Raw genomic sequence first — 24,065 nt, 5'->3', positions numbered from 1 at the left:
TGCACCCACAGTTTAAGTGCAAAGTTTCAACTCAAAGTTCTTCATCAAGACTTAACAATATTAGCCTTTCAGCATCTTTGAAATCCTTCAGGGTTTTTACGTGTTTTGTCCCTCCTCTCCAGGCTAAGTTTGATGCGGAGATGCCCTGCGAGACGATCAGTAAAATCCACCTGGTGGACTTGGCGGGCAGCGAGAGAGCGGACGCCACCGGTGCCACTGGAGTCCGGCTCAAGGAGGGCGGCAACATCAACAAGTCACTGGTCACCCTGGGCAATGTCATCTCCGCTTTAGGTGGGTAACTGTTATATGAACTGTTATATCATTGAGACAGCAGATATGAAGACGTATTCGTTGAAGTCTCATATTTTTTTTGATGAAACCCCTTATCTGGCGATGTCTTTTAGCTTGAATATGCAGGCCACAATAATACATTTTCCCCTTTGCAATATTTGAACCACAGCAGTGTTCCAATGTCTGTTGATTTGCCCATTGATCAGACCTGGATTCAAATACTACTGAAATCTTTCAAATACTCTGAGTGTTTGCTCTAGCCTGCCTGAAAGTGCCAATTATTTTTCTTATTGATTGATTGATCTGAAATCTTTTCCTTGTCTTGGTCCAGCGGACCTGAGCCAGGACAGAGTGAACACCAACCTGAAGAAGAAGCAGGTGTTTGTGCCTTACAGAGACTCTGTGCTAACGTGGCTCCTCAAGGACAGCCTGGGAGGCAACTCCAAGACCATCATGATCGCTAGTAAGTCCTTAATAATGCAAAATGTCTTGCATTTAATCAAATGTTTCCAATCCTCCCCTTGAAAAGCCCCAAATACACCGGACTAGGAACCCTGGTTTTTACCTGTCTACTTCAGTATATATGGGGAACCCTGGATTGTCATTAATCAGATCCTGAGCCCAGCAACACGTATTACTGGGATAAAACAACGGTGTCGCTGTGGATCTGACTCTTCTGGACCCTTCTTCCCGACAGCTAAAGGTTCCGAATGCTTCTGCGCATGTATGGGATTCTCTACTTTAAACAGTCTCTGCTCTACTCATAGACTCGAATGGTGCTCGTTTAATGAAGTTGGATCAAAGCTTAATCAATGTCTGCAAGATATATCATCTATATATAACGTATAACGTTACTTTAGGACAAAAGCACTTTCTTATGAGATTTTAGGATGATTGTGCAAAAGATCAACAATTTTCTCTCGTGGCCAAAACTCAACAGCAAGTCCCACTAGGGACTTGTGCTTTGATTTAAACTAAACACAGGTAGACTATCCTATAGTTTAACACAATTTGCTCTTGGTAAATAATAAAAAATAACAGAATGATTCTGAGACCCAGGGTGACCAGTGACTTGTTGATGTTGCCGCCCTCCTTGAGCCGGACTCCCGTGGCACCGGTGGCATCCGCTCTCTCGCTGCCCGCCAAGTACAACTCTCTGCAGAAGGACTACTTTGAACAATTTCCACATACAATTTTACAAAAACACATTTACTTGAACAGTGCGATTGCAATGTTTTGTAACAGAATGACAGTCTGTCTCCGCATCATTTTGTTACTGTGGAATTGCCCATATCCCCATAAAACTGATTGAGATCAAATGGTTGAAGAATTAACATTCACAATAGATTGTAAGAAATGTGAAGGGAGGGTGACCCAAAAAATGTGTGCGTTAGGAAATGCATGTGCTAGGGCTGTAAAACAATAGAAAAATGTAATTGAGTTATTAATCGCAAATTCAGAATTTGTTCAACGTGAGCTGTAATTTACGATTTTTCTTACAAAAAACATTACAAGAACATAGTAGTCTTTTGTCTAAAGTAACACTTAGCAAAATTAGGTAAATTAAGAAAGAACACTTTTTGTTTAACCTCACTACCCACGTTTCCATCCACAGTTTTTATGCACGTAAAGTCATATCATAGAAGGGAAAAAATAAATCAAGACATCTGTGATGGAAACAGGAAGTTTCTGTACAATTGTATAAATGTCAACATAATTTGTTCGTTTGACATGGTGGGATCTTTTTGTGTCTAAAATTAATTATGGAAGAAATGGCGGTGGAAACGCCTTTATGTGCAAATATTGATATAATAACCATCATATCGAAGTAAACCTGTGAGTCATGCGATGGTGTGTGGTTCTCCCCACTACAACTCAGGAAACCATGCAGTTTATTAGGCTACAAATTAAATAAGTTATGATGAACTTCAAAGCGTGGTGAAAGTGCACAGTATGAGCTTGATGCTCCTTCCAAATTAATGTTGAAGGGTCTGATTCTGGTGACATGATCGATGCTCGACTGCCGTTGGACAAATTATCCATAATAATCTCATGCTGTTTTTGGCTAGAGCGCACGTGCCAAGACCAGAGAAGGCACATTTGCTTTTTAATTACACGACCAGAGTAGCGACATTCGCTATTTAACGCCACAGTTTTTGTGACAAAACTATCCGTAGATTTGAAAATGCGATGGAAACTTTTAGAAACAAATTTTTGGGTGCATGAAAACTTAAGCGAAAAAGTTACATTTGTGTGCACTACGTCATCACGCACTGATTTAAAAAAAATCTGCAACAAGTCCGTTTGGTGGAAACACACCACTGGTGTGAAAATATGCACATTTTCTTTGAAATTTTTTGAATATTCTCATTAAAAATCTGTTGCCAATTGCATTGAAACCTAGCTACAGTCAACATGGCATTGTACATTATGTATTTTGTATGTTTTCAGTGTGTTTTCAACTCACTAAAATTACAAAGTTAATTTAACTGATTTCACTCTGGCAGTCCAAGCATGTGCAGAACGTGTTTTGGCTCTTCAGCTCAGGGTAAAATGGATGATGGGGATGGTTACCTAGAGATCTTCAGCCATAAAACAATTGGGGCCCCAGTTTTTTTACAATTTTACCACAGCGGGAATCATGAATGTGCTTTGCAGACATTGTTGGGTTCCTAGTCCAGTGTACTTGGAATTTGTGAACAAGGCTTTCTAAACCCTTGTTAAGGCTGACTTTATGTAATGATGCTTAAGTGTGGTGAGTGGCCATAAATTAAATATCTGTGATATGTTTGCAGTCAAAGATGAAGTGTTTTGTAGTACGACAAAGGTTTCAAAGATGTTTTGCTCTCATTTGCGGCAGCCATTTCACCTGCTGACGTCAACTACGGCGAGACGCTGAGCACTCTGCGCTACGCCAACCGTGCCAAGAACATCATCAACAAGCCCACGATCAACGAGGACTGCAACGTCAAGCTCATCCGAGAGCTCAGGGCCGAAATTGCCCGACTGAAGGCCCTTCTGGTCCAGGGAAACCAGGTGGGGATTTGTCACACTGACCTGAATTGTTTTGTGTGTGTGTTGATGGTTTCGGGCAATGGTTCTCACACCTGATTCAAATCAACAACTCCTCATCAGGCTTTGATGATGATGATGATGATTTGAATCAGGTGTGTAGTGCTAGGGCAAAAACAAAAATGTGCACCCCCTTGGGTCACCAGGACCAGGTTTGAGGACCACTGGTTTAGGGCATTGGAACTCAACTATCCTGTCCAATACAACATTGTCTTTATACAACATTGTATTTATAAAAAAAAAAACACTCTACAATACACTGCCTTACAAGTTACGTAAAAAAAACTGTTATAGTACACAAATGGGTATAGCAAAAATGTGTTTTGTTAACTTATGGGCACTTTTTTATAATGCATAACTAGTACATTATGTTTTATTAAAATGTAACATGTCCACCTTTCCAGCTGTTGGCCTATGACCTTGTTGTGTTTTAAATGTCCCATCTTATCTAACTAGGTCGCACTGACTTAGGGAGTATTGATGTGTGATTCAATAATGTATTGATTGTTGGTTTGTTTTCATCCTTCTCAGATTGCACTTCTTGACTCACCCACCGCTCTGAGCATGGAGGAGAAACTACACCAGAACGAAGCCCGAGTAAGGCCATGTGGATGGTTCTTTTACGAGTAAAAATTAACACGATTGCCCAAAATAAGCTATTGATACTTTGGAAGTGCAGTGTTCTATTCTTTGAATCCATAAACAAACAAGTCAAGGATTACAGCAAGTTAATGTGACCTCATCTTTGATATTCAAGAAAAATATGTTTGTACTTTCTGTCATAGGTGTTGGAGCTAACCAAGGAGTGGACTAACAAGTGGAATGAAACTCAGAACATTCTCAAGGTGAGTGGGTATATACACTGCTCAAAAAAATAAAGGGAACACTAAAATAACACATCCTAGATCTGAATGAATTAAATCTTCTTATTAAATACTTTTTTCTTTACATAGTTGAATGTGCTGACAACAATCACACACAAATTATCAATGGAAATCAAATTTATCAACCCATGGAGGTCTGGATTTGGAGTCACACTCAAAATTAAAGTGGAAAACCACACTACAGGGTGATCCAACTTTGATGTAATGTCCTTAAAACAAGTCAAAATGAGGCTCAGTAGTGTGTGTGGCCTCCACGTGCCTGTATGACCTCCCTACAACGCCTGGGCATGCTCCTGATGAGGTGGTGGATGGTCTCCTGAGGGATCTTCTCCCAGACCTGGACTAAAGCATCCGCCAACTCCTGGACAGTCTGTGGTGCAACGTGGCGTTGGTGGATAGAGCGAGACATGATGTCCCAGATGTGCTCAATTGGATTCAGGTCTGGGGAACGGGCGGGCCAGTCCATAGCATCAATGCCTTCCTCTTGCAGGAACTGCTGACACTCCAGCCACATGAGGTCTAGCTTTGTCTTGCATTAGGAGGAACCCAGGGCCAACCGCACCAGCATATGGTCTCACAAGGGGTCTGAGGATCTCATCTCGGTACCTAACGGCAGTCAGGCAACCTCTGGCGAGCACATGGAGGGCTGTGCGGCCCCCCAAAGAAATGCCACCCCACACCGTGACTGACCCACCGCCAAACCGGTCATGCTGGAGGATGTTGCAGGCAGCAGAACGTTCTCCACGGCATCTCCAGACTCTGTCACGTCTGTCACATGCTCAGTGTGAACCTTTCATCTGTGAAGAGCACAGGGCGCCAGTGGAGAATTTGCCAATCTTGGTGTTCTCTGGCAAATGCCAAACATCCTGCACAGTGTTGGGCTGTAAGCACAACCCCCACCTGTGGACGTCGGGCCCTCATACCACCCTCATGGAGTCTGTTTCCGACCATTTGAGCAGACACATGCACATTTGTGGCCTGCTGGAGATAATTTTGCAGGGCTCTGGCAGTGCTCCTCCTTGCACAAAGGCAGAGGTAGCGGTCCTGCTGCTGGGTTGTTGCCCTCCTACGGCCTCCTCCACATCTCCTGATGTACTGGCCTGTCTCCTGGTAGCGCCTCCATGCTCTGGACACTTCGCTGACAGACACAGCAAACCTTCTTGCCACAGCTCGCATTGATGTGCCATCCTGGATGAGCTGCACTACCTGAGCCACTTGTGTGGGTTGTAGACTCCGTCTTATGCTACCACTAGAGTGAAAGCACCGCCAGCATTCAAAAGTGACCAAAACATCAGACAGGAAGCATAGGAACTGAGAAGTGCTCTGTGGTCAGCACCTGCAGAACCACTCCTTTATTGGGGGTATCTTGCTAAATTCCTATAATTTCCACCTGTTGTCTAATCCATTTGCACAACAGCATGTGAAATTTATTGTCAATCAGTGTTGCTTCCTAAGTGGACAGTTTGATTTCGCAGAAGTGTGATTGACTTGGAGTTACATTGTGTTGTTTAAGTGTTCCCTTTATTTTTTTGAGCAGTGTATTTGTATAAAATGTCAAATTCAGTTTAGTTCACAGAAGCACTCTGGTTATATGCCTTTTTATATTATAGTCAGCTGTGAAATTTAATTGACCTAAGTCAGAATCATCAATCAATTCCTAATGACTGACAATTGATCTCGTCTTTACAGGAAGAAACCCTTGCCCTGAGGAAAGAGGGAATCGGTGTTGTCCTCGATTCGGAGTTGCCTCATCTAATTGGTATCGACGACGACCTCCTAAGTACTGGCATCATCCTCTACCATCTAAAGGTTATTAATTTGACTCTTTTTAGTTATTTTTACACTTAGTTTTTTATCTCAGATTGCTTCACATAAGTTAATTTGTCTTCCTATTAAACATAAATAGAAGTTACATGGACTTGACATACTGTATCGCTTTCATTTGTTTTTCTAGGAGGGCAGGACGAATGTTGGTCGAGACGATGCGTCGACTGTTCAGGACATTGGTGAGTGGCCTCTGTTACATACTCTATCCGCTGTCGTACTTTGCTATAAATCACGACAAAGAAACAATTGATAATGCTAATACACACACACACACACACACACTGTCTTTCCCTCTCATACTCTCTCTTCCCTAGTTCTCCATGGGCTGGACCTAGAGAGTGAACACTGCATGTTTGCGAACCAGACCGGCACCGTCACACTGGTTCCACTCAATGGGGCCCAGTGCTCCGTGAATGGAGTGCAAGTGACAGAAGCCTCCCCACTAAACCAAGGTATACGCTTTTGGTGGCACGTTATTTTGACTGTCTGGATTTTCCATCTGTAGATGCTCTACAGATGGTCATAGGCTACTATCAACAAACTGTTGATAAGCAACTGCTTGCTACGGTTTACGGTTAGAGTTAGGTTTAGAATTTTTTTACATTTTTTTTAATTTCACCTTTATTTAACCAGGTAGGCTAGTTGAGAACAAGTTCTCATTTACAACTGCGACCTGGCCAAGATAAAGCATAGCAGTGTGAACAGACAACACAGAGTTTCACATGGAGTAAACAATTAACAAGTCAATAACACAGTAGAATAAGGGTGTGGCATATCAAGAAGCTGATTAAATATCATGATCATTACAAAGGTGCACCTTGTGCTGAGGACAATAAAAGGCCATTCTAAAAGGTGCAGTGTTGTCACACAATACCACAGATGTTTTGAGGGAGTGTGTAATTGGCATGCTGACTGCAGGAATGTCTATCAGAGCAGTTGCCAGAGAATTTAATATTGATTTCTCTACCATAAGCCACCTACAACGTTATTTTAGAGAATTTGGCGGTACGTCCAGCCGGCCTCACAACCGCAGACCACGTGTATGGTGTCGGATTGCTGATTTCAACGTTGTGATGGAGTGCCCCGTGGTGGGGTTATGGTATGGACAACAGACACAATTGCATTTTATTGATGGCAATTTTAATGCACAGAGATACCGTGACGAGGCCCATTGTCATGCCATTCATCCGCCACCATCACCTCATGTTTCAGCATGATAATGCCCGGGCCCCATGTCGCAAGAATCTGTCCACAATTCCTGGAAGCTGAAAATGACCCAGTTCTTCCATGGCCTGCATACTCACCAGACATGTCACCCATTGAGCATATTTGGGATGCTTTGGATCGACATGTACGACAGCGTGTTCCAGTTCCTGCCAGCCAACACAATGATTGTTCTGTGAATGCCCAATCAGTAGTAAAACCCACCCATGTGCATTTCCCTTCCTATGTATTTTTTCCCCCTTATTATCTTTATTCCATGTTTATCGTTCTATTGTGTTTGATAGGTGCTGTTATCCTTCTGGGGAGAACCAACATGTTCCGTTTCAACCACCCTAAAGAGGCAGCTAAACTAAGGGAAAAGAGGAAGGTAACACCAAAGGCTCTGTCTCTCAAAGGCCTTTTATAGAAGCTTATTAGTGGCTGTATTATTAATTTGTTGTTATTATTAAATCAAGTAAGTCATGACTCGTATAGCTTATTACTCATGGAGCCAAGCATTTCGCTGCCCGGGGATAACATCTGTGTACGTCATCAATAAACTTTGATTTGAAATAACCATCTAGTGGAAGGGCACGTTTACTGTAAGCGTTGTAGGATGCAGGCGACTTGACCAATGAGTCATTATGAGGTCAATGATCATGTTGAACTTATTAGTGTTGCTAATTTTTTCCAGAGTGGACTGCTCACTTCCTTTAGTCTGTCCATGACCGATCTCAACAAATCATGTGAGAACCTCTCCACAGTAATGCTCTACAACCCAGGGTGAGTGTATGTATCACCTAATCCCAAATCGGCCCCGAGCCCCTACTGTCTATGCACTTGTGGAGATCTGAGGATTGGATAGGTGTAGGCAATATGGCGAAAACTCCACCTAGCCTATCAGAGGGCAAGGATGAAGCTATTCCCATATTGCTTATACTAATCTATTCCTCTCAAATCTCCAGAAGTGCATGGGGAGTAGGCAGTAGGGCTGGTTTGGGATTAGTCAAATGTATGCTCCAGGGCATGAATGATTCCCCCAAACTCCCTCTGCGCAGTTCCCCCTGCCTTCTCAGGAGTTTGTAAGCGCTCCTTTTCCTCCATTCGCTTCGGTCCGTTGCTGCTCACCCGCGTGACCACAGACTGAAGCAGTGGATTGGTTGTAAAAATACAACAAACAATTGGGCTGAAATACAATGTTACAGTGCCCAGTCAAAGACGTCAGTGTTCTGGTAGTTTATGTGTAGCTCAAAATGGAAATAGGGAAAATATTTACTTTGGATTAGAGGGAGGTCTGTAACATTGCAACTGCTGTGACTCAAGCCAAAATCATGTGAGCTGGTCATGCTGCACGTCACAAATGCCACATCACTCAAACTGTATGGCCTTCATTGATTCTATTACTAACTCTCCAAATCTGAGCCAGAGATGAATTGTGCTTGTACAGAACCGCTAAGGAATACGTTTGTTTTGTTGTTGTACAGCACCCCTTGTGGAAGATGCAACTAGTCTTCATTTAAATGTTGTACAGTACAACAAGTGATGCCATAGCACTTAACCCTATTTAGACCTAAACCTGATTTTTATTTTATTTTATTTTTTACAAATTTTATTATTATTTTTTAACAAAAAAAACCCTAGTATCACCAACTAGGTATCTACTAGGTAGATATGCACCCACAGACAAAAACCCCCGATTATTAATAGGTCCAGAGCAACCATGGATGTTCTGAGGAATACACAGCCAGTATTTAGTGAACGTTGGTAATGGTTATGGCTGTGTTGTTTTAACTCTCTTTGTGTGATTATTGCTCTTCATTGAGTCTCTAATTTTATAAGTACAGTAACTAATGCATCTCTGACCCCTCCCTCGGCAGTCTCTTCACTGAAAAGGGGCCTATCTATCTCAGGTAGACCCAACCAGAGTGTTCAATGTTCACTGCTTTGTTTTAACAGTGCTTGTGAAGCATCATTTTCACTTTGTCCCGCCACCACCATGTTTGAACATAAGCCGTTGTCGTCTCGTCTTGGTTTTATTATGATTTTGCACGACGCCTCGCTTGCTTCAATCACTGTTTTCGCACAAAATGATGACATCAAGCTTTGACATCCATTGCCTTGTATGAAGCTCCTCAGTCATTCCATGTGCCAATTGCAGCCTTCATTTCTGTTATCGTGCTGTCTCGTTGAGTAATACTGGTGTGTGTGTGTGTGTCCAGTCTCAGTGTCATTGTTATTAAGCCAGCTAAATGATAATGGTGTACTTGCCTAGGTTGGAATTTGAGAGACAGCAACGGGAAGAGCTGGAGAAGCTGGAACACAAAAGGTGTGAGGGGAGACGCACACAAACATGCTCATATTTTGACTACATAAGGCCAATAATGCTTGCTTACTTACTAGTCACCTGTAATGCACCACGTTGTAGGAATGGTGTGCTTCAAAAGCAAATATGCTGACATCACATGGTTATTGTAGACTCTTATTGTTAATACCAATCGTTCAAAAAAATGCCTTGTTTCTATGCATGTGTTTGGCGAATGACCATAGCGTATTGCATAGTGTTTCATGATTTGTTTGTATTTGCTTGGGTTGCAGGAGGCTTATTAAGGAGATGGAAGACAGGCAGAAGTGTGAGAAGGCGGAGCTGGAGCGCCTGCAACAGGAGGTGGAGTCCCAGCGCAAGGAGTCGGAGCAGGTGCAGCAGCGCATCCGCCGCCAGGAGGAGACCCTCCGCTGCCGCAGCCAGGACATCGAGAGCCGCCTGCGCGACCTCCTGGCTGAGAAGCAGCGCTTTGAGGAGGAGCGCCACCGTGAGACCAAGGAGCTGGAGCTACACAGGCGCCAGCGGCGAAAGCAGCAGGAGGAGCGCGAGGATGAGAAGACGCAGGACGAGGAGGCGCAACGCCATAGCGAGGCGGCAGAGCGTGCCGAGCAGGCGGAGATCTTCCGCGAGCTGGAGCGGCTGAAGCGGGAGCATGAGGAGCAGGGGGTGCGGCTGGAGGCAGAGAGGCGGAGGCTGGAGGAGCGCGAGATGGAGCAGCTAGGCCTGGTGGGGCGCCTAGAAGAGCAGCTGAGGGAGCGCCACGAAGCGGCAGCTGCCCTGCTGACCCGCGAGGACACCCGGCGCCTGGAAGAGGGGCGACGTGCCTTGGCCGAGATCCGCTCCGCCCTGCTCCGCGCCAAGGAGGCCAGCGGGCGCTCCGACTGCGACGGAATAGGCGAGGAGGCCGGGCGCGCCGCCCAGGTCCGTTACACGGACTTCAAGGCAGCGCAGGTGGAGGAGCTGGGTCAGTTGGAGGAGGGTCTCCGGCAGCAGAAGGAGTGCCTGGAGAAGGAGGTGGCGTCAGAGCGCGCAGCCCTGGCCGTCCTGGTCCACGCCCACAAGGAGCGGCAGCGACAGCTGCGAGAGACCCAGGAGAAGGGGGCACAGGACTCCTCAGAACTCTCCCAGGAGGAGCAGCGGATGCAACAGGCCGAGCAGCGCCTCCTCTTCAAAGAGCACCGGCTAAGCAGCCTAACCGACAGCCTCCTGCCAGCGGTGGCTGAGGAAAGGCAGAGGGCGGAGGAGCTGCTGAAACTCGGAAGCTCCTCTGGCGCTGGCAGCATTTCGAACATCTCCCTGGGACTAGACAACACCCTGTACCAGGTGGAAAAGGAACTTGAGGAGAAGGAGGAGCGCCTTACCTCACACTGCGCCAGCGCCGAGCAGCTTCAGCAGCTGCAGGAGACGTACGAGTTCACGGCCAATGTGGCGCGCCAGGAGAAGAAAGTGCGGTGCAAGGAAAAGGAGATCCTGGAGTCACGGGAGAAGCAGCAGCGTGAGTCCCTGGAGCAGGCAGTGGCGCGCCTGGAGAGAAGGCACTCGGCGCTGAGGCGCAGTGTCTCACTGGACCCAGAGAGTGTGGAATCCAGGCACAAGGCCTCCGTTCTGGGGCCCGCGCGGGAACTCGACCAAGAGAGGTGCGCACGCTTGTTATTCACTGTCACTACAGATACATCTGTAGAATCAATGAATAGTACATTATTTGTCCTCTAGTGGAAGGTGTGCAGTAGACCCATTGCTATCCACATAATTATAGAAAATGTAGATAAGTTGTCAGAAAGTTTCAAGAGATGATGGATGATGAGGGATGGTAAATGAGTGTCGTCGATGAGTGAGGATGGTATTACCACATTGGTCAATCCCTCCTGTCTAAAATGGTGTTCCTCAATTGGTAATACGATTATGGACATGATAAATAAGTAACTGCGTTTTTTATAATTATATTGTACTATCACAACCGGACGTAATTGGGAGTCCCACAGGGCGGCGCACAATTGGCCCAGCGTTGTCTGGTTTTGGCCAATGTAGGCCGTCATTGTAAATAAGAATTTGTTCTTAACTGACTTGCCTAGTTAAATAAAAAAGTAGATTTGTGGAATGAGCGTATTTAGCATGACTCTGTGGGTCGATAGACACATGACGACTCCATCTTCTCTCCACATCCTCAGGGTGGACCGGGAGATCCAGAAGCTGAAACAGAAGATCAGTAAAACTGAGGGAAGTGGAAGGAGTCACACTGGGAGCGGCGATGAAAAGACGAGTCTCAGCACCCCCCCTGTCAGCCCAATCCAGAGCCTACCCCCAGTGCTGCCGATCACAGATGACGGGTACAGTGCCTTCAGAAAGTTTTCAAACCCCTTGACTTTTTCCACATTTTGTTGTTTGCACAGCCTGAATTTCAAATGGATTAAATTGAGATTTTTTTTTGTCACTGGTCTACACACAATACCACATGGAATTTGTTTTTGGAAATGTTTACAAAAAAAACAAAACAATAAAAATCTGAAATGTCTTGAGTCAAGAAGTATTCAACCCCTTTGTTATGGAAAGCCTAAATGAGTTCAGGAGTAAGAATTTGCTTAACATGTCATAAGTTTGCATGCACACACTGTGAGCAATAATAGTGATTAACAGGATTTTTAAAGGACTACCTCATCTCTGTGCTGTGCCCGTACATTTATCTATGTGGTCCCTCAAGCGGACAGTGAATTTCAAACAGCTTCAACCACAAAGACCAGGGAGGTTTTCCAATGCCTTGCAAAGAAGGGCACCTATTAGTAGATAAAAAAATAAAAATCACACTTTGAATATCCCTTTGAGCATGGTGAAGTTATTAATTACACATTGGATGGTGAATCAATACACCCAGTCACTACAAATATACAGGCGTCCTTCGTAACTCAGTTGCCGGAAAGGAAGGAAACCACTCAGGGATTTCACCATGAGGCCAATGGTGACTTTAAAACAGGGTTTAATGGCTGTGATAAGAGAGAACTGAGAATGAATCAATAACATTGTAGTTATTCCACAACTAGCTTAATTGACAGAGTGAAAAGACAGAAGCCTGTACAGAATAAAAAATATTCCAAAACAAGCATCCTGTTTGCAACAAGGCAGTAAAGTAATACTGTAAAAAATTGCTGCAAAGCAATTAACTTTTTGTCCTGAATACAAAGTGTCATGTTTGGGGCAAGTCCAATACAACACATTACTGAGTGTCACTCTCCATATTTTCAAGCATAGTAGGGGCCGCATCATGTTATGTATGGGTGTGCTTGTAATCGTTAAGGACTGGTGAGTTTTTCCAGGATAAAAAGAAAAACGAAATTGAGCTAAGCGCAGGCAAAATCCTAGAGGAAAACCTGGTTCAGTATCCTTTCCACCAGACACTGGGAGATGAATTCACCTCTCAGCAGGACAATAAAGGCCGGATCTACACTGGAGTTGCTTACAAAGAAGACAGTGAATGTCCCAGAGTGGCCGAGTTACAGTTTTGACTTAAATCTGTGGCAAGACCTGAAAAATAGTTGTCAGCAATAATCAAAAACCAATGTGACAGAGCTTGAAGAATAATGTGAAAATGTGTGGAAAACTCTTAGTGATTTACCCAGAAAGACTCACCGCTGTAATCATGATTCTGGCATTTATTGGATTACCTATCTAATCATGTGGGTTTAATTTTTTTTTTTTTACAAATGTTAGAACATTTCTTCCACTTTGACATTTTGTGTAGATCGTTGACAAATCAATTTTAATCTCACTTTGTAACACAACAACATGTGGAGAAAGTAAATGTGTGTGAATACTTTCTGAAGGCACTGTATGTGTCATCCTATGTAATATTCACAATGAGCCAGAAACAGCACAGGCAAATGTGTTGTAGGTGGAGGAGAATGACGAAATGTAGATCATAATAAAGATGCATTATTTTTGGACAGTAAAGCCGATTTTGAGTATCTAATAAGTTTCCTTATCCATTGACAGGATAAATGCATACATTGAGGAGGAGGTTAAGAGAAGGTTACAGAAGCTGAACCTCTTCAATGGTGACAAAAACATTGAGCTCTCGCTTTCATCTGAATCTCTGCAGGTAAGCATCAGTGATACATTGTTTTGTTTGCCTGGCAATATTAAGATTGCTATAAAAATGGAAATTTATATGAAGTTCTTCAATCCTACAGGAGGACAAAGAAGTTAATGAATCTAGCTCCGTTAGATTAACAGATGCGGTAAGCCCAGGTCCTCGACACAGGGTATACAGAATGGATAATAATCTGCATGCATTTCTGATAATTATCTATTGAGGTTACATGGACCAATCAAATGGGGTCTTTTCTCAACCTTTCTCAAAAAAATTGTATGTGGATGATGTTTTGCCTGGTTTGCTTTTCTTTTCCCCAATATGAGAGGAACTCTTGCTTGCCTAATGGCAATGTTGTCCATTTACCAGCATATGCAGTTTTGGTTTGAAATGAATTTGACATTGCAATGTATATTTTAGGAATTGTTTGTCATTGCTTAGAAGTGTGGTCTTATTTATTACAGGGTGATGACAAGCTGCAAAACCTTGTCAACCCTAGGAAATTGAAATATGAGGTAAGGCTGGAGTTTTTTTCTGTTGATGATGAAGAAACCAACCAGACATTTTTAAACAATAATTTAACTTGACTGGTAATCATTCTGAATCTTCACTAACCACCACACCAACTATGAAAAAATGCATGCCGTTTATATAAAAGGCGCTTTAGGGAACATCCTGCTTTACAGGAATCCCAAATTTGTATCTGATAAACATAGAAGATTCCTAAACCAAGAACGTAAGACCTTTTTTATAAAGAAATTGCAAAAGCATAAGAATATAAAAGAAGCAGGAAATTGGATAAAATACTCAATTGGCTAAAGGAAACCAGTCACTGACAGAGGAGGTCGACATAAGTGTAGAACAGGATAATTAGAAATGTCCAACCAAACAGGGTTGATATCTGGTTTTGTAAGCAAAAAGGAAAGGTCAATATTGCATGGAAGCCTGGGATGTGTAATTTTGTATTCATGCTGCATAACAATCATCAGTCTCTTTAATTGCCTTTTAAATTGTAATCTTGCTCATCTGGATTTTAGTTCAATCACAACTGGATTTTTACATTTGGTGGAGGAAGATCTTAATTTACTGGGGTGAGAAGGAATACATGAAAGACTATAATTCAGAGCTGTGATCTCTGTTTTGAAGTTATGGTCATAGAATCCCCCCTTGTCCACACAGAAAGACTCCATGCCCTTGCTGTGGCGTAGCTTCCTGTGTGTCCCAGAACGTGAGACGAGCACTCACCTGGAAGGGGCTACAACAAGTTCAGAAGAAGAAGGCGGCAAAGACCGCTCTGAATTAGATAAAATTGGCAATCCAGAAAAGGAAACCAAAGTCTTGGCAGAAAATGATAGAATGCCTTATAAAGAGGGTGACAAAGCAAAATGGGGGCAGGTGGAAGTGAAAGGGAAGGTTGACCAAGCTGACTTTGAGAAGAGTAGCTGTGATTTTAAAACCAAGGACTGTGGATTTAGGTCTATAAACACCATAGTCGGTGAGGAAGGAAATAACAGCCAATGTAGGCCAGATGAGGAAGAAACCAATTTTAGTTGCTACATTGTTGATGACAAGATGAAAAGTCTATCTTATTATCAGTCCAGAGAAACCAGAACAGAAAACTCACTGTTGCTCTCACAGTTTGACTCTTTGGAAGGAACTAAGGACCAAGTTCAGAACACAAGCAAGACAAGTAACGACACTGCAACCGTGATAAATTCTGAAGTCCCCATACTGACACGAAGTTCAAAGGGACAAATCACCTTCGAGGGCTACTTGGGTCTCAACAAGATCCCTGAAGAGTCTGGAAATGGGCAGGCGCAAAGGAATCTGAGAACTTCAGAACCGGATCTATTAACCAACGAACTGGGAGCCAAACAGAGTTACGTCCTTGGATACTTGGCAGGCAAGCTGTCTGGAGTTTACAATGACGCTGGACGATATCTGCAGAGTACACGGGATGTCATTCGGCAGGTTCGAGCAGGAGAGACTTCAGCGTTGACTAGTACATTCTCTCCGTACATGACCATAGTTACAAAAGATCTTCCACTTGCTCAGAAAAAGCAGCTTGAACCTTCAATGAAACCTGACTCAAGGCAGAATAAAGTTCATTTTGCCAATTTGACAGGCAATTGCCTTTTCAATGTACCAGAGAAAGGTAATATGTCTCAAATTCTGGACATTTCATTATGGCCTAAAGGCTCTATGACTACATACAAAGACGGGGAGCCTGTAATTTATTGTCAGACGCTCGTGCAGTTTCCCATATGCCTTTCTGAATTACAGTCTCTTCCGCTTCAGAAGATGCTCTATCGTTTGTACTGTGTTACACCCAAAATCGCTGCCATTTCCCACCACCTTTTGGGTATCTACTGGTTAAGTGTTGCCAATTGCAAACAGCCTACACCACAACCAAGTTGCTTACTGTTGTCTGAAACTGACCTCTATGCAGTCTCTGCTGGTACTGGTTTAGGTAACAACCAACCTTTGGCAGTTTTTCAGCACTTCAGTCTCTTGCACATCAAAGAGATCCAAGTGAGCTTTGCCGGGCAGCATTTACGACTCCTGGGCTCCACTAAAGACACCATCTTGGTCATCTTCACCCACAGCAAAGAGCTTACCCAGGAGCTATGCTGTACCCTGCTGAAGATCCTTGCCCCGGCAGAGGTTCAGGAAGGCCCAGGAGCCCACCCCTTGCTTTGTGGAGACCTCTCGCGCCTCTCTCTGGACTGGAGGTCCCACGTTCCAGACCTTCTGCTGGATAGTGGCCTCTGTGTTACCTCACACTTTAAGAGGATCATGGCTGATCTGCTCTACATCCTGCACGGCAACATGGAAGGACCCAACAAGCCCTCCTTGGCTAACATACACCTTCTTCTCTACACTTCCATCAAGGTGGAAAACTATTCCACCTCGCGCCAAGTTGTCCTTTGCCAGTTCTTTCTCACCGACCATCACATAGGCCTGGTGCAAGAGGATGCTGTGTTCCACCCGGAACCTCGAGGCTCAACTCTGGTTCCCATCCAGCCCCAGTTTCAGGGAGTAGAACTGCGCAGACGCTCAGACATCCGATGTGTGCTTGTGAGACACAGCGATAGATGTATGGTGCTTGACATCGTATTCTCCGTGACTCACAAAGGGCAGATTGAGACCAAAAGAAAAACCAGGAAAGGCATTGTCCCTCTACCTTCTGATTGCAGGCCCCCAGCTGATTCCTGGAAATTAACTTTCAGCTCTACCTCGGATGCAGCAATCCTAATCAATCACCTGTCAACCTGATTTAAGGCTGTGCTTACAGGTCATAAAAGGATGTAATGCTAATAGGTAATAAATGGAAAGGAGTTTAACAGCCACTGCAAGCCTGAAGCGTAAAGACTGTGCCATCCTGCTGAACTCCTCTTGTTTTCCTTCAGTATTGCACTTGAGCAAGAAAGCCATGGTGCGTTGGCTAGCTAGCTACATTCAGTATTGTCAGCCAACTGCATTTCTGAGTATAGTATTCAGATAGCTAGTCTGCTAACATTAGGGGTTGCATACTACAAGAGTTGAGCAACATTGTAGTAAAGATTTCACTTGTAAATCTTATTTTGTTTGAGCATGACGGTACCGTCCTACCACTTCCAATGTGTATTTAAGTTTAAATGATTTGTTTGATTAGTTGAAAATCATATTCCAAAAAAACATTATTCTTGTAACATGGCCTTTTGTAATTGTTAATGCACGTCCATAATGTCAGTAACATTTTATTGAAACTTCTACAGGATCCTCATGAATATTGTGTAATAAGAAAATACATGTCCATATTATAAATATAGATCAAATACTAAAATCTAAAGGTCTAACTCCAATGGCTGCTATTGATTTTAAATTATTTTATAGTATATTTTAATGCTTCTCTTCTTAACATACTGCCATTGTGGTACACCTTAATCAAATCCTAGTCAATCCTTAATTGTCACTTTTAAGAACAATTTTACTCACAAACCTATGTGTTTTGTATTGGTGTAGTTAATTAATTGGATATTTCATAGATTTTCTTTCCTACTACAGGGAATAGAGTGAGTGACCTTTTGTTTAGTCAACTTAGCTCTCCCTCTCTGTTCTTACATGAATGCTCACATCAATCATTTATGGCTGGTAGAATATGTTTTCTTCAATATGTTTGTGTACATGTTTATGCATATTCATCATATGGTAATGTACAATATGATTTTGAGGAATATGTATGAATAGTAATATGAAGAATGTCTGAAGTATAATATGACTTGACGACGATCACTGCAATAATGGTAATAAAAGATGGTTAATTGTTTGAACAAAAAAATAAAGATGGGCTTACACAGAACACTGTGTTGCCTGGTTGTATCTAGCTGTTCTGTTTCGTACCTATTCACTGTTGTCATATAAATAAGACTACACCTTCCTGTCCATGTTTCTCTCTCTCTCCCGTTTTCCTTTCATTCCACCCATGTCTTTCCCAGCATCGATTTGTCTCTGTCCCTCTTGGGACCAACTCCGACTGCCTAAAGGACCCTGTTAAAATTAGCATTCCTCGCTACGTTCTCAGAGGGCAAGGGAAAGATGAGCACTTTGAGTTTGAAATCAAGGTAAGCCTCTCATGTTAAGTATCTCTCAAGATCCAGCATCATGGCTTTGCTGCCTCTGGTCTTGTATACATGTCTGACAGGTCCATATCCCTTCTCCATTGTTGAGTTAGTTGTATCAGTCTTGTACTCAGTATTTCCCTCTGTCTCTCTTTTTTAGATCACTGTAATGGATGAAACGTGGACAGTCTTCAGGAGATACAGCCGCTTCCGGGAAATGCACAAAACTCTCAAGATGAAATTCCCCGAGGTAAAAGACTTTAGAACTAGGAATTACCACATACTACACATCCTCTCCTATTGTACCAATTATATTACTATTATCTACAATCTTTATGACCTCCTTCCATACCAGCTTGCAGGTTTAGAATTCCCTCCCAAAAAACTCTTTGGAAACCGAGACGAGAGAATGGTTGCTGAGCGGCAGAGTCACTTGGAGGTGGGTGCTGGCATTGACACATACTATTGCGTTTCTTACCACTAGTCTAATTTAAGTTGTAATGATTGGACAGGGTTATCGAAGTCTTGTCATTCTCATCCATCAGTTCAGAGACCTATTTGTTCCTTGTCATACATTAAACGCAGTAGTCGCCAAACTGTCGATCGCAAAGGCGTTCCTAGTCGATCACCAAACATTTCTGTAGAAAAGCCAATGAAAAAGCCTTTACGCTCCAATTTTTTCGTATAAGTCTTGCACTGTTGGTGGTCGGTGCACTTGAATCAGAAGCCCTGTGTGCAGGGTAGGCAAAGTGTTCCCATTTTGAACCATTTCATTTGTCTGAAGGGACGTACTCTGCCTACCCTGCAGACCAAGAGAGCTAAATCAAGTGAGCCTACTGCGCTGGCCAATCGGATAGCTCGAATCACTGTGCCTACAGCTTCAACGACTCCAAAGCAAAGTTTGATATTAGCGAGCAGGGAGGGCAGGGAACTTGAGAGGGCAGACCCTCTGCTGCTCTCGCCCTCTGCTGAGACTGACCATCAGATGCAGGTACCATCAGTATAGTAAAATACAAAAGTTAATTAGTTGCAAATTATTCAATTCATACTCAGCTGTGCCTTGCAAGTGATGCAACAACTGATCTATTTTGTTATCAAAGCTCAAGTTTTGAAATATTATATAGTCTGAGAAGGTCAAGCATAGCCAATATGTTGTGATGATGTATTAGTGCACAAACCTCATTCCTACAGAACTGTTTTTATTAGGTTAATGTTGCATGTGCTTACATTTTTTGCTCAATTTTTTTGCTCCTCCAGAAATATCTGAAAAACTTCTTCAGGGTTATGATGTCGCCCTCCTCGGGCTCTCCACTCCGCACTGATTCAGACTCTGAGGGTGGTCTGCAGCTGTCCAAGCACACCATCTGTGACTTCTCCCCGTTCTTTAAGAAGGGCGTCTTTGACTACAGCAGCCACGGAACTGGTTGAAAACATTTTGGATGAGGACGGGTTGGAGCTAGTCTGGCCCTGGATATTTTTGTGCTGTTTTGCCATTTCCTACAGTCATTGTCATGCATTAACCATTGGAGTTGACAAGACAGCGCCAGCAGATCCGTGACCAGGCTACGATGGAGCAGCTTTAATCCCAAAACCAAAGTGTGCTGTGCCTTCCCAGGTCGCAGTCTAGGTATTGACCTCTGTACAACCAAGTTATCAGGGGCACCAAGGAACAGATATCTAACTTACTACTCACCTTACTACTTTTTCTTCTTCTAGCTCTCCTGCTTTCCTATTCACTCTCTTCCCTTCCTACTCACTTTCCTTCCTTTCTTGTTAGGCCATTACATTTGGAAATGGTACTTTTTTATGAGGACCAAACGCATGAGAAATAGTCTTCTCTTATGAGTCAAGTAAGTAATGTAATGACAACAGGTGTAGAATATTTGCTATTACAGTGACACAAAATGTTTCTTAAGCGGGCCTTGCAGAAAGGCAATGCAACCGCTGCAAATCTAGAAGACATTGCAAAGTCCTGGCATTAGTGACTTGCTAAGTCATCTACTCTACTCTTTTCCTGTTCACCACAGTTTACTCAGAAATAATGTTCTGAAGGGAGGCTTTACAAAACTATTTTTATGCAGCTATAATTTCGATGGCAACTCTAGTTTCTACCATTTCTGGTGATATGTAATTGAGACTGACATGTGCTGTATCTATGGGAACTGACCATGAAGGCATTACTCTTCACTAACTGTAGTGTTGATAAGGGTGGGCTGTTTCTGTATTGTATGGGTCATGGCTTCTCAAACTTGCTTAAAGGGGATGTTCAGTATTTTATGACTTAATGTTAGACGGTTACTCATCCTAAAAGTAGACTAACCCAACCATGGGTTACATTTCTTCTAGCCCATAGATTACTTTCTTGGTTAGAAACCAAAAAACTGAACTTCCCCTTTTAATGTTGATATCATCTCTCATTATTGTACAATGTATCAGTTGAAAATAGTCTGAGGAGCGGTACTTTTGAGTGTAATAACAAGGACTCATGATCACTCCCAATTTTCATAGAAATGTTGAGTTTAGTCATTTTGGTGAGCTGTCGAAGTAATGGTCTTTGACTTCACCTTTAATGGCAGCTACTACAGTAAAAAAAAGTCAAGCTGATGTCACATATGGCATTTGTGCAGGTTGAATCATAGTATTCAGGATTGTGAGAATAATTGTTGAACTAAGTGTGGCACATCTCTCAAGACGTCAACACTTAATTGGGTATGTTTGGGCCTAGGCAGTTGGTGTGCCTACTGGTCCTGAAAGCTGTTACTAACAGTGTTGCTCTCCATGTTTCTAACTGGGTAATAGAGTTACACTTTTGTTGACCGCATGTCTTCCAAGTTTCACACTTAATACAATCACGGCTGCGGATTCAACACTTGACAAAACACTTTCATAACTGAACATACTGTGCTAATACTTGTGTTGTGGATGTCAAACAGTTTACTTGCATTTAGACTTACTATGTCTTTGTAAATCTGTAACAAAATATAATTATTTCTTAAATAAGTAATAAGGTGGTACAAATATACTAGTTTCACATTAAATGTAGCATAGTGCAAGATCTTTAATCACTCCCTTTGTAAAGCATATTGTATACATATAATGTATATTTGAATGTTTATGCGCATAATTTTCTACATGAAGTGCTTGTACACACGCAATGTAAACTATTGACATTGAATGTCATAAAAGGGATTGTATATTATAACTGCTATAACTGATTTCACTTTCAAAGGCTTTGATATCGTAATGATGTAAGAGGAGGACCAGTTTGCTTTACTGGTGTCCATTTTGAGACTCCAAGTTGAGGGATTGAAAGTCAGTCATATGTAAGTACTGTAGTAAACTTTTTTTTTTTTTTTATATAATTTTTTTAGAACTGGAATATAGTTAGGATTATATTGATTTTCATAACTGACATTTATGTGTATTTATGTCCTGTAAAAACACTTGGCAATCTGCAAAATAATGTACAGCAAGAAACGGATTAGTTGAACCATTTTATTGAAGTTGTAACTGACACATTTACAAAATCAATACATTTGATAAAACTCCTGCAAAATATTTTGCTGTGGCATTGTGTGTGTATAACATGGATGCAGTTCGTTTAAAAAAAATAGGGACAGTTTATGACATCTTGAATATCTTACAGGAGAAATACACTTACTGGTGTAATACACTGCAAGCATATCAAACTATGTATTTTTTTTATTTTTTATTCCACCTTTATTTTATCAGGTAGGCCAGTTGAGAACAAGTTCTCATTTACAACTGTGACCTGGCCAAGATAAAGCAAAGCAGTGCAACACAAACAACAGAGTTACACATGGAATAAATAAACATACAGTCAATAACACAATATTAAAAAACATCTATATACAGTGTGTGCAAATGAGGCAAGATTAGGGCAATAAATAGGCTGTAGTTGCAAAGTAATTACAATTTAGCAATAAACACTGGAGTGATATATGTGCAGAAGATGAATGTGCAAGTAAAGATGGGCTCTGTGCAGTGATCTGTGAGCTGCTCTGACAGCTGATGCTTAAAGTTGGTGAGGGAGATATGAGTCTACAGCTTCAGTGATTTTTGCAATTCATTCCAGTCATTGGCAGCAGAGAACTGGAAGGAAAGGTGGCCAAAGTAGGAAAAGGCTTTGGGGGTGACCAGTGAAATATACTTGCTGGAGTGTGTGCTGCTATGGTGATCAGTGAGCTGAGATAAGGTGGGGCTTATCAAAGACTAGCAAAGACTTATAGATGACCTGGAGCCAGTGGGTTTGGCGACAAATATGAAGCGAGGGCCAGCCAACGAGAGCATACAGGTCGCAGTGGTGGGTAGTATATGGGGCTTTGGTGACAAACGTATGGCACTGTGATAGACTGCATCCAATTTGCTGAGTAGAGTGTTGGAGGCTATTTTATAAATGACATCGTCGAGGATCGGTAGGATCGTCAGTTTTACGAGGGTATGCTTGGCAGCATGAGTGAAGGAGGCTTTGTTGCGAAATAGAATGACGATTCTAGATTTGATTATGGATTAGAGATGCTTAATGTGTGTCTGAATGGAGAGTTTACAGTCTAACCAGACACCTAGGTATTTGTAATTGTCCACATATTCTAAGTCAGAACCATCCAGAGTAGTGGTGCGGGCAGCGATCGGTTGAAGAGCATGCAGTTAGTTTTACTTGCATTTAAGAGCAGTTGGAGGCCACAGAAGGAGAGTTGTATGTCATTGAAGCTCGTTTGGAGGTTAGTTAACACAGTGTCCAAAGAAGGGCCAGAGGTATACAGAATGGTGTCATCTGCGTAGAGGTGGATCAGAGAAACACCAGCAGCAAGAGCGACAAGAGTCGGCCCGAGAATTGAACCCTCTGGCACTCCCATAGACTGCCAGAGGCCCGGACAACAGGCCCTCCGATTTGACACACTGAACACTGTCTGAGAAGTAGTTGGTGAACCAGGCGAGGCAGTCATTTGAGAAACCAAGGCTGTTGAGGCTGCCGATAAGAATGTGGTGATTGACAGAGTCGAAAGCCTTGGCCAGGTCGTTGAAGACAGCTGCACAATACTGTCTTTTATCAATGGCGGTTATGATATCATTTTAGGACCTTGAGCGTGGCTGAGGTGCATCCATGACCAGCTCGGAAACCAGATTGCATCGCGGAGAAGGTATGGTGGGATTCGAAATGGTTGGTGATCTGTTTGTTAACTTGGCTTTCGAAGACCTTAGAAAGGCAGGGTAGGATAGATCGATATAGGTCTGTGACAGTTTGGGTCTAGAGTGTTTCCCCCTTTGAATAGGGGGATGACCGCAGCAGCTTTCCAATCTTTGGGGATCTCAGACGATACAGAAGAGGTTGAACAGACAAGTAATAGGGGGTTGCAACAATTGCGGCGGATAATTTTAGAAAGCGAGGGTCCAGATTGTCTAGCCCAGCTGATTTGTAGGGGTCCAGATTTTGCAACTCTTTCAGAACATCAGCTATCTGGATTTGGGTGAACTTTTTTGTGTTTGTGCTACAGGATGCAAATTTCTGTTTGAAAAAGCTAGCCTTTGCTTTCCTAACTGCCTGTGTATATTGGTTCCTAACTTCCCTGAAAAGTTGCATATCGCGGACGCATTTCGATGCTCATGCAGTACGCCACAGGATGTTTTTGTGCTGGTCAGGTCTGAAATGAACCAAGGGCTATATCTGTTCTTAGTTCAATTATTTTTGAATGGGGTATGCTTATTTAAGATGGTGAGGAAAGCACTTTTTAAAGAATAACCAGGCATCTTCGACTGACGGA

General features: G+C 42.8%; 1 protein-coding gene across 11 annotated transcripts in view; it reads left to right on the top strand.

The window, feature by feature from the left end:
• Positions 1 to 21,840, top strand: part of kif16ba (kinesin family member 16Ba) — a 29,372-nt gene extending 7,532 nt beyond the window's left edge. Inside the window, exons 8-28 of one of the 11 annotated variants that reach the window (XM_064948196.1) lie at positions 123 to 291; positions 623 to 754; positions 3,152 to 3,327; positions 3,895 to 3,960; positions 4,149 to 4,208; positions 5,937 to 6,056; positions 6,202 to 6,253; positions 6,389 to 6,526; positions 7,583 to 7,665; positions 7,972 to 8,060; positions 9,155 to 9,187; positions 9,550 to 9,603; positions 9,873 to 11,237; positions 11,769 to 11,927; positions 13,585 to 13,690; positions 13,782 to 13,829; positions 14,146 to 14,196; positions 18,160 to 18,285; positions 18,443 to 18,532; positions 18,638 to 18,721; positions 19,540 to 21,840. In XM_064948196.1, the coding sequence (XP_064804268.1) occupies positions 123 to 291; positions 623 to 754; positions 3,152 to 3,327; positions 3,895 to 3,960; positions 4,149 to 4,208; positions 5,937 to 6,056; positions 6,202 to 6,253; positions 6,389 to 6,526; positions 7,583 to 7,665; positions 7,972 to 8,060; positions 9,155 to 9,187; positions 9,550 to 9,603; positions 9,873 to 11,237; positions 11,769 to 11,927; positions 13,585 to 13,690; positions 13,782 to 13,829; positions 14,146 to 14,196; positions 18,160 to 18,285; positions 18,443 to 18,532; positions 18,638 to 18,721; positions 19,540 to 19,710 (3,372 nt within the window). In that variant the 3' untranslated portion in view covers positions 19,711 to 21,840. Of the gene's footprint in view, positions 1 to 122; positions 292 to 622; positions 755 to 3,151; positions 3,328 to 3,894; positions 3,961 to 4,148; positions 4,209 to 5,936; positions 6,057 to 6,201; positions 6,254 to 6,388; positions 6,527 to 7,582; positions 7,666 to 7,971; positions 8,061 to 9,154; positions 9,188 to 9,549; positions 9,604 to 9,872; positions 11,238 to 11,768; positions 11,928 to 13,584; positions 13,691 to 13,781; positions 13,854 to 14,145; positions 14,197 to 14,718; positions 18,048 to 18,159; positions 18,286 to 18,442; positions 18,533 to 18,637; positions 18,722 to 19,539 lie in introns of those variants that run through there. The other 10 variants (XM_064948186.1, XM_064948205.1, XM_064948213.1 and 7 more) reach the window with 10 other exon arrangements.
• The last annotated feature ends 2,225 nt before the right edge of the window (positions 21,841 to 24,065 follow it).

The sequence above is a fragment of the Oncorhynchus masou genome, chromosome 4 (genome assembly GCF_036934945.1).
Source record: "Oncorhynchus masou masou isolate Uvic2021 chromosome 4, UVic_Omas_1.1, whole genome shotgun sequence".
Taxonomy (NCBI): Eukaryota; Metazoa; Chordata; class Actinopteri; order Salmoniformes; family Salmonidae; genus Oncorhynchus; species Oncorhynchus masou.
The sequence above is the reverse complement of the archived record's forward strand: the minus strand, read 5'-3'. Positions and strand labels throughout refer to the sequence as shown.